General features: G+C 38.6%; 1 protein-coding gene across 6 annotated transcripts; it reads left to right on the top strand.

Moving 5' to 3' along the window:
- Positions 1–477: 477 nt before the first annotated feature.
- hrob (homologous recombination factor with OB-fold) lies at positions 478–10,028 on the top strand. 6 transcript variants are annotated; one of them, XR_014031142.1, is made up of 10 exons: positions 478–854; positions 973–1,026; positions 1,231–2,172; positions 2,368–2,451; positions 5,733–5,870; positions 6,346–6,454; positions 6,631–6,716; positions 7,832–7,886; positions 8,106–8,304; positions 9,751–10,020. XR_014031142.1 is itself a non-coding variant. In XM_081379754.1 (10 exons), the coding sequence occupies exons 1-10, from the start codon at positions 825–827 to the stop codon at positions 9,807–9,809; spliced, it is 1,821 nt and encodes a 606-aa protein (XP_081235880.1). In that variant the 5' UTR covers positions 478–824; the 3' UTR covers positions 9,810–10,020. The 6 variants fall into 6 exon arrangements, 4 of the variants coding, with proteins under 4 accessions (XP_081235880.1, XP_081235879.1, XP_081235878.1 ...); XR_014031143.1 differs by having other exon boundaries at positions 8,103–8,304; XM_081379754.1 differs by having other exon boundaries at positions 7,767–7,886.
- The last annotated feature ends 546 nt before the right edge of the window (positions 10,029–10,574 follow it).

Here is a 10,574-nt window from a genome sequence, read left to right as displayed (position 1 = left end):
CACTTGCATGAATTTTGTGTAGTTTTGTAGGCTGGTTTAATTTTGATGGACAAATAGCTTGTTTTATATATATATATATATATATATATATATATATATATAGGCATGTCCCATCAGTACTGAGTAATGTCAGAGAAAATCATTAACATTTAGAAATTATGCAGATCCTCACATTTTATGAGTATTCTACATAGGATTGTACGTGGTAAAGTCTATTTGGCCTGATCATGGGCGGACCGGGCAAAAATTCAGCCCTGGCACTGTAGCCACACCAGCCCATATTACCACACGCGTTCAAATATGAGGTAGTTCGGGCGGGGGCATGCTCCCCTTGAAAATTTGGATTTCTCGGACCTACATATGTGCAATTTAAGACTAAAATGCCAACAACAACAACAACAACAAAAAAAATTCTGCAGTTGCTGTACAACAAAGGCGGATTCCATTATGTAGTGATGAGTGCCATTCGCACAAAGTGTAAATAAAGGTGATATCTAATGCGACTTTGGGAATAAGCTCGGACATCACCTTTTTTCTGAAAGTACAACGTTTCCAAAGTTTTGTTCGCCGTGTGTATGCACGCCTAGGACACACCCAACAGATGTCGCTACTTCACCGCTGCTGAACGCGCCAACGAAACGCGTCGCCTGCCTACGTCACACGCACGTCGTCTGTGTTTGAACGTGGCGGCGCGAGGTTGTGGAAACTAGAGATTATACACTACTCGGTGTTTTCCTGGTCTGCACATCCAATGAGAACAAAACTTTTAACGAATAGTTGCATACAACAATAATTAATGGTTGTCGTGTTGCATAACTGCTCTAATGATTGACGGAACAGACATGACAGCCACGGTTAGTAAGCTAACGTTATGTACAAACAGCTAACGTTAGCGTTTTTGTTGTATGTAAGCTAAAAACGGATTATTGTGTTTTTTTCTTTGATGATATAGTTAACAGTTTGTTTTTACAGGCTTGTAAGAAATGGAAGGGGCTGTTCAGTCTTGGAGAGGAGTTTGATGATGAGGTTTGGAGTTTACTTTTAGTTTTGACTTGCATTTATTATAGTTTACAAAACAGACAAAGTTTACATAAGAATAAGATGTAAACACACATACATACATACATACATACATATATATGTATTTGTTTCATATATTACATGTGTATTGTGTATATGTATATGTATGTGTATAATCTGTTTTATATTGTTATGGTTTTCCATCTGTAGGATTTGCTTGAACCTGATTGGACATGTCCATCAGAGCGCACATCTTCTACTGCTCCCTCTGTAGCTCCACCATCCGAGTCCTCGCATGTGTTGGCTGAAAAATCCACTCATGTTCAGCAGAGACCTGTTAGCTTGTCATCAGGCCCTGGGGAAAATATGTCAGGATCTGGTTGTGTGGCGACTCTCCGAACCCCAACATGTGGCACTATCAATTCCCCACCAGACTTCTCCATACCTTGCCATCAGACACTTTTCCCCCTCAGAGCACCTGCGTCATCCCTGAAACCCTCCTCTAACCAAATAAACCATCCACCGCCAGCATCTCTCAGTGTCCCGCAGAGAGACCTCACTCCTCAGGATGACTTTGACGACTGGGATGTGGATCTGGAGGAGCTGGATAGCATTCCTCAGGTGGTTTCTGAGCCACAAAATATTTCTTCACCACTGGACAACATTTCACCGGCTAAACGAATGAGACATTCAGCAGCAGAAGTGTCCTCCCATGGCAGGTTCGATGCTACCTGCTCTGTGTCAGTTGCACGGCCCTCAATCAACAGCTCATTCGCTTCCAATGTTGAAGGCCCCAGGTGTCCATCTACCCCTATGCAGAATCCAAATCACATGCGTGTCCCCGCTACATTAGTCTCACGATTCCCTGGACCTGTGACTACAAGGCCTCCAGTTGTGTCTCCTCAGTGCCACAGGGGTACTTCGTCACCGAGGACCCCGCTGCAGCCGAGAGGATCTCTTTTCCACTCTGTGTCATCTGCTATTGATTCCTCTTCCACATTTACACCTCGTCCTCTCAACACACCCGTCCTGACCAATCACTTGGTCCAGCTGGTGTCTGCAGCCAATAAGACACCTCAGAGACCACAGAGCTGTATGATGACAACCAAAGCACGTCGTTTCCCTGGCCCAGCAGGAGCACTACCACAGCAGGTCAGCCAAGCACAAATCTAGCTGATTACTGGTAATGGAACACAATACGCACTTAGTTTGTGTAATGCAAGACTACTTCGGCCTAAAGCTTGTGGCTGATGTTAATTATTGTTCTGTAGCCTCAGCTGTAACCTGGAGATTTCCTTTGTTTCCTCACTGTTTTCTTAAAATATTCCTATTTATGTTGTCTTGTAGGTCAGTGGGGGGAGTCTTGATGATATTGTTGTGTCAGTTCCTCAGACACCTGCACATGGAGCGGTTGCTCGCCTAAGAAATGAGGTATGTGGACGTGGAACCTTACACATTAGAAAATTACAGTCGATGGATTTGAGGCTTTGTGGGTCATTTCGTGTCAACTCAAGCAGAGGTCCCTGGCTAAAAATTGTAATATTGATTAAAAATAATTCTGGTGAAAGAAATGCATAAATGAAGAAGAAAGCTAAAATATAAAATGAGAGTGTAATCCACTATTTTGTGGAGAGGGTCAAAATAACAATTTTCAGCTGAGGTTTGGAGCCAAATTACAAAGGGGTAAAAATTACTTTAGAAAAATAACAGCGTAATTATTTAATTTTTACTTGGAGATTGGTTGGTGTTGGTGTATTTGTAAAATCTGTTGACTTAAGCAATCTTTATTGTATGCCAAATGGTGACAGTTCAAAAATGTGGGGAAAAAACACTTTTTGAGTATTTTGCCCCAAGTTTGCATGCCTGTAACTCAAGAAATATTAAAGTATGTAAATGTTAAAAATGAGTAAAAATCAACAATTGTAAAATGGGTCCAAATTGAGATCCCCATATCTATCTATAACTGTTTGAATTTTCCGTGCTTTTTTTTTTTCTCTCTCTCTCTATGTAAAGCACTTTGAATTGCCATAGTGTATAAAATGTGCTATATAAATAAACTTGCCTTGCCATGCCTATGGGATTGAACCATATAGTGCCTTGAAAATGAACATTTCAAAAGAAAAGTTGGTTTATTCATTATTCTAGTTTCATGTTCTTCGGCTGTTCCTCCTTGAAAGAAAAAAAAAAAACGTGTCAACTGTATGAAATGTGACTCACATTTGGTTTTTGACCCCTGGAAATGTACAATTTACTCCTAGAGCCATATTGAGATCCCAATACCTCTGTAATTGAACCATATAAGGCCTTAAAAAAATGGATACCAAATGAAAAGTTGGTTAAAAAACAAAATATAAAAGGATATTCAGGTATCTTTAGTACTTGAGTTACAGACATGCAAACTTTGGGCAAAAAACACAAGAAGAGTTTTTTCCCATTTTTGAACAGTCACCGTTGGCATATAATGCAACAGATTTTACTAATAGGTCAACCAATCTCTGTATAAAAATAAAATAATGATGCTGCCATCCTTCTAAAGTCATTTTTAACCCCCTGTAATTTGGCTCCAAATCTCTGGTAAATTGTCATTTTGACACCCCCCCCTCCCCCCTCTACAAAATAATGGATTACTCAGTAAATATTTATCCAAGACATTTAATATTTTGGCTTTCATCACTATTTCTGTTTATCTTTCTTCAGAAAAAAATATTGACAAAATCAAAACATTTGAGCCAGGGAGGTTTCTCAAATTTTGTTGATTTGACACAGAATGGCCCTTGTAGTGTCATTTTATTGTGCAGTTTATTCCACTATTAATGTTTAGTAAAATACAGTCACGTGAAAAAGTACACCCTTTTGAATTCTGTGGACATTAAAAAAAATGACCTTGTGGCAGGTCTTAAAATCTTGATCATCAGCAAGTGTGACCAACTCTATAAAAGCAGTAGTTTTGGCAGTTTGCTTCTCTGGAGCCTTCAGGTGTGTGTTAACACAATGCCAAGGAGGAAAGACATCAGCGATCTTAGAGAAGCAATTGTTGCTGCCCATCAATCTGGGAAGGGTTATGCAGACATTTCCAAACATTTTGAAGTCCATCATTCTACAGCAAGGAAGATTATTCACAAGTGGAAAACATTCAAGACAGTTGCTAATCCTCCCAGGAGTGGACGTCCCAGCAAATTCACTCCAAGGTCAGATCATGCAGTGCTCAGAGAAACTGCATAAAACCCAAGAACTGTATCTCAGCCTCTACTGGCCTCAGTTAGCATGTTAAATGTTAAAGTTCATGGCAGTAGAATTACAAAAAGACAGGACAAGTATGGCATGTTTGAAAAGGGTTGCCAGGAGAAAGCTGCTTCTCTCTAAAAACAACATGGCAGCACGGCTTAGGTTTGCAAAGTTGCATCTGAATAAACTTCAAGACTTCTGGAACAATGTCCTTTGGACAGACGAGCCGAAAGTGGAGATGTTTGGCCGTAATGCACAGCACCACATTTGGCGAAATCCAAACATATCACAGCATATCAGCACAGACACCTCATAGCAACTGTCCATCACGCTGATGGAGGGCTGATGATTTGGGCTTGTTTTGCAGACACAGGACCTGGGCATCTTGCAGTCATTGAGTCGACCATGAACTCCTCTTTATACCAAAGTATTCTAGAGTCAAATGTGAGGACACCTGTCCAACAACTAAAGCTTGGCTGAAATTGGGGGATGCAACAGGACAATGATCCCAAGCACAGCAGCAAATCTACAACCGAATGGCTGAAAAAGAAAAGAAAGGTGTTTCATTGGCCTAGTCTAGTCCAGACCTCAACCCGATTTAAATGCTGTGACGGGACCTTAAGAGAGCTGTGCATAAACAAATGCCCACAAACCTCAATGAATTGAAGCAATGTTGTAAAGAAGAGCGGGCCAAAATTCCTCCACAACCATGTGAGCGTCTGAAAAAAGTCATAATTATCACTTCTAGTTATTGCTGCTGTGCTAAAGGTGGTTCTACAAACAATTAAATCATAGGCTGTACTGGTGTGTGGTGGGCATTCTGGCACACTGTGACTGTCGTCGCATCATCCAGGTGGATGCTACACATTGGTGGTGGTTGAGGAGATTTCCCCTTTCCAGAGTGCAGAGAAAAGCGCTATATAAATGTCACTCAAGGCATCTCCATTTTGTCTTTATTTTTCATAAAAATAAATAATGACTGTAAAATGTCATGTGGTGTTGTTTATCTGAGGTTGTATTTACCTAATTTTAAGACCTGTTAAGGACCAGATGATTTTTTATTTGTCCTGATATATGTAAAAATAAATGCTCATCATATATATGTATATGTATATATATTTATATTTATATTTAAAAGAAAAGACAACTAAAATCACTCATTTTAAATGCTTCAGGTGAATTTAGGCATCACAAAAATATAAAATGGATATTAATTTTGAGATTTGCTAAATATTACATTTAACATAATTGTATTAGATGATGGAAGAAGTCATCTAAATGAGCATCAATGTAAAATCCAATATCAGCCAATACCAATAAATTAAAACAGTATAAAATTGTTCGGTTATTGAAATTATATATTTTTTCTTTTTCTTACCTTTTCTTTTTTATACACTGTACAATTGTGTGGATTCGCTGACAGATTCACTTTCTCACACATACTCTCAAACGTACACTCATCAGACGGTATCCATTTTTCTCAGCAGGTCTCCAGCTCTCAGGTGAGCGAGGAAGAGGAGTTCAGCAGGGGTCCGTGGGCAGTGATGAAGTCTGAGATGGGATTGGACGAGAAGAACCCTTCTTGCTTTCTGCATTTGTACAGTGTTGTCATGGTTCTCCGCAAGGTGAGCTACTTGAATCTCACAGCAAACTGTGTATTTAAATTAGATTTTGAGTGTTTGTGCTTATGATAGAACTTTGTTAGTTTGCAGATTTGTTCATTTTATCCAGATTTGTACGATAAATATTTGTATTGCTTTGCAATGCCTGAAGTGGAAGTCCATGACTATAATCAGGACAAATGAGAAGTCTCGGCTCCCTAAATGATTAACACAAACATAATCACCGTTGTCATCAGTCACCTTAAAGTGATTATTAATGTAATTTTAATGTGTTTTGCCCAATGTGTCATAACGATCCTCTGCTAATGGTACACGTGTGTTAAATATTCATTAGGCTGACAAATGCTGATTAGCTTTTCACTTGATTCATTACCAATGGCCTTGAGGCTGTGCTCCAACTTATGTTTTTTTTCTTTTCTGTTATTCTCTTGTTTTCTTTGGTGCTTATTTGTGACTTAAATCTCTCTCACTCCTCCAGGCTGCTCTCAGGCAGCTAACTAAGAATAAGGTTCCTAACATGGCTGTTGTCTTGAAGAGTATCACACACACGCATGTAGACGCAAAGGCCATCTTCAGAGATCCCACAGGTACTACAAATAATTAGGGTTTAATGGTACATTAACAGCCAAAAGCATATAATATAGCATATAAAATATGGTTCCTGACTGAACTGGTTTTCCTGGTCTGATTGCACATATTTGTTTCCAGTAAAGTCTTTCTTTTTTTTACTTGTCTTTTCCTGTGTTTCTTTTTCACACTGAAGGTGAGATGCAGGGCACTGTTCATCGTCGCCTTGTGGAAGACAGACAGGGAGAGCTCAAGACAGGAGCTGTGCTACTACTCAAACAAGTAACTATCTTTTTGACCTCATTATAAACTATACCATGAACTAATATGCACTTAAGATTACACCAGATATTGTTTTACTTTACCCATTACTATTGTAATATATTACTCAGAGCCACGGCTTAACGGATAGCACATGTTGAGCCGTTGTGCTTATTTGATTTATTTATTTAAAAGGGACAACGCACATTAATCAACATGAGGACGAAGTCCAAAATGTAAATGTGCCAGATTTAGCCATACAGGCTAATTTTCATCTGCAGTCCCTAGCAGGTTGATGGTTAAGAGAAAAACAATAAATATACTATAACAATACAATAAATACATATCAATAAGAAAGCTTTAGATAAAAATAAATACGAATAACACTACTATTCGCGATCTGGACAACTGGCAGATTAATCAAAAAACAGAAAGAAAAAAAAAAACAAAAAAAGACAAGTGTCATACACAGTAGACACAGATCAAAGTGAATAGACACACATTTGAATACATCAACAACATATATGCAAACACAGAGACACCACTATAACAATGAATGCAAATATATTATTCTGTATTATGGCAGCATATTTGATTTGACAATAACCAATGTTTTATGGATTTGGAAAATGATTTAATAGATGTGTTGTTCCTTAGTTCTGTGGGTATGGTATTCCATGTATGAGCTGCTCGAAAAGAGAAAGCTGACTGTCCAAAACTACTTTTTCTACATGGTATTTTACAATCCCCTCTTGTAGACGCTCTAGTGGATGCGTTTAGATTTTGTTGGATGAATTTATTGAGCGGAGGGGGGGCCATACCATGAAAAATTTTATATACAAGTAAGATATCAGCAAACTTAATCATGTTTTCCCAATTTAAAAGATCATATTTAATTAAAATTTTACAATGGTGATATGAATTGGACTTTTTATCTTATGTGGGCATTACGAGATCAGGCTCGCAATATTTGCAGATCCCATTGTGCACTATTCTCTATCATTTCCAGTCCTCTACTGTGTGTCTAATAAAGAGGCTATGAGTCCATAGATTTCTAATTATTTTTTAAAGGTGGGTGTGTTCTCACCATCACACCGAAATCACTACCTGAATGTCACACCCAATAACCTTCTCAGGATATACCCACCTGATGGGGTCTTTCATAACTCCCAGCCATCCCACCCTCCACTGGTGAGTTGCCTTGTTCTGTTCCCCTGTGTATACATCATTTTTCTTTCTTCAAATTGAGTCCAATTTGTTGGTCTCCAGCATTTTGCTTGTCTGTTGTGGAAGTACCTTTACTGAGGAGATGCTTTCTTTTCCAAAATGTTTCTCTATTAAACTATTTATGTGTTGTCTTTATCACTTGTTTTGTTTTCATTTTGCCCCTGTTGTGCCGTGTACAAGCAGGAGTTTGCATTGCGTAGTGAACCCAGCGGGCCTGCGGGGGGCCCGGTCTCTCAGATGGTGCTCCACTTTGATGACGAAGATGAAAACACAGTTGAGGAAAGTCGGGCTGCTGATGGTTTAGACACTGCAGCTGGCTCTAATGAGCTCTGTCAAGCATCTACAGTGTTGGGACCAACAGAGGACACAGCATGGGACACAGGTGTGAATGTTGGAGTTTTGTCAATTAAGCAATCTCACACAAGCAAGAGTGCTGTTGTAGTCACAAAGCAACATAATGGCTGAAAGCTGATCTAGAACAGAGTATGTGAGTGGAGTGGAGCGACGTTTCTTTTCCCTGCACTAAGTCTTCTGTAAACACTTTAGCTTTGCTCCAGGTTTTTCATTTCCACTGCTGAGAAAATCCTGCTCTGGGGTGTTTCCTGTACAATGACGCTGATTAACCACCATCATGCAATAGTGGCTAGTTGCTTATTGTGCTCAAGAGCATGATCCACATGTTATACTAACAAGAATCTGTTCTTCTAACCACAGGTCATAAGCTGTAGTTCCAACCAAACAAGTTTGCGAATGTTTGTTGAAACTTTGTTTTGGGGAAACACTGAACTATGTTAGTAACGACAGAATTTTTAACCATGGTTGTCTAACAATGGTTTTGGGAAACACACCCCTGCCCTAAGCTTTTCTGGAGTGATAGGGAAACACAGGCGTGTTGGGGAAAACAGTTCTTGCTGCAGGAGAAAACAGACCTTCACCAAAACAAAAAACACTGCTCTACTTTCACACTCACATACTCTAGTCTGGAATGGCACAGACTATCAGAGTGAAACTAACAGTACTCTTGTGTTAGCACTCTTGAAATGGCATTTCACCATTTAAAATCGACTCGGAACAATCAATTGGATATTTTCATAAATTTACATTTCATGAATTGCATCAGTCGCATGTTAAAAGCATCAGGTATGAAGTAAGTTTGAGGAAATGGATCTAGGCTGGATGCCAGACTGTGACTAAATGGAGGCATTTTGCCAGATCCATTTAGATTTGGTACAGCATTTTCTTTTACTGACTCCATTCTGACCCCGATTGACTCAATACTTAAGCTAGTTTAAGTCCTATTCAACTGTCTTGACATTTTAAGCAGCATTGAGGAGGAAAACAAGAGGAGACAGCAATTCAGAAGCCAGAAAGCTTTTGATTAACATCCTTAGAAAAATTTACCATGGATTTTTCTGTAGTATCATTGTTAGGGACTATGAAGGTCTGTCAGTCCTAGGATGACCTGATGTGATTTATATATTGAAAAACATTGAGCATATCCTGATAAATTCTTGCTTATCACACACCCCTAAACTGGATTAATTTTCATTCAGAAATTTGTCACATTGTTTACTCTTTATTTGAACATATGAGTTTTTCAGATTAGAACAATGCAATTATCGCAGTGGCTTTTAACTCACTAGACTCTTTAGAAGTTGCAAGAAAAAATGTTTAGTCTTCTTAACAGTGGGTGGTATGCTGGTGGTTTGAAATTAGTCGGGAAAGATAATTAAACTTAATTTTCAGATGCGCCAGTGTCTTGGAACTGTGGAGAGAGTGCATGCATTTGAGTATTAATCTTTGTATGTGATTTGTTTCTTTTCTAAAGATGACCTTGATGAGCTGCTCGGAGAGTTACCTGTGGAGTCATATGATGGATTACATTGATCGCACAGTCACTTAAAAATACAAAGTATAATTGTAGAACATGTCCTATATTAATACATATTATGACAATACCCACTATTGAACAAACAACACCTATTAACCTAAGACTTCACTACTTTTGTTTAGGTTTTGTGTAAACCTTTGTAAATATGTACATAAATCACTTGTCTCATGCATAAATCTTTAGGAATAAATTCCCGATGAGACCCGTAAATGACGTGTTCACTTCTTGAGTCTTGCTAACAAATTTGTAGCTAGTATTAGATGTGTGTAAGGATGTTTATTTATTGTCCTTTTTTTTTTTGGCAAGCTTTCCTTGTGAATTTAAATCAGCCATTAAGGCTACAGTTTGCCAGCTGGATTCCTCCTTTAAGGTCTTGAATGGTGTAATTAGTCATTTTTGATGTGCTAGCGGAGTGGCTGGCATAATGGGGTTTGTTCACGCTGTTTAAAAGCTTTTTCATGTCTTACCGTAAGACCTCTTGAGTGGTTGACATTATTTGATCATTTCATTGATTATAATTGTGAGTCCCAGCCTGTTACTTTGTTTTCTTACCCTTGTCTCGATTAATCTTCATATTTTATGAATTGCTCTGTACTTTCTTGATCTCACTGTCTCAACAGCATGTCGCTCCGTGGGTTATTGATTTCTTGATTAGGTTGATTCACTGAGAATCATTATAAAGTCATGAAGGTGCAATTACTTAATCAGTCTTCCCTACAGTACCGTGTGCCTAATAATTAATTGTTTAAATATGAATTCCT

The sequence above is a fragment of the Scardinius erythrophthalmus genome, assembly GCF_964197995.2.
Source record: "Scardinius erythrophthalmus genome assembly, chromosome: 1".
In the NCBI taxonomy this organism is placed as follows: Eukaryota; Metazoa; Chordata; class Actinopteri; order Cypriniformes; family Leuciscidae; genus Scardinius; species Scardinius erythrophthalmus.
The sequence above is the reverse complement of the archived record's forward strand: the minus strand, read 5'-3'. Positions and strand labels throughout refer to the sequence as shown.

Coding starts and splice junctions, on each gene's coding strand:
- hrob (XM_081379755.1), top strand. CDS start 825: ATGATTGACGGAACAGACATGACAGCCACG. Junction 855..972: donor GAACAGACATGACAGCCACG/GTTAGTAAGCTA, acceptor TTGTTTTTACAG/GCTTGTAAGAAATGGAAGGG. Junction 6,717..7,766: donor CTGTGCTACTACTCAAACAA/GTAACTATCTTT, acceptor TATTTTTTAAAG/GTGGGTGTGTTCTCACCATC.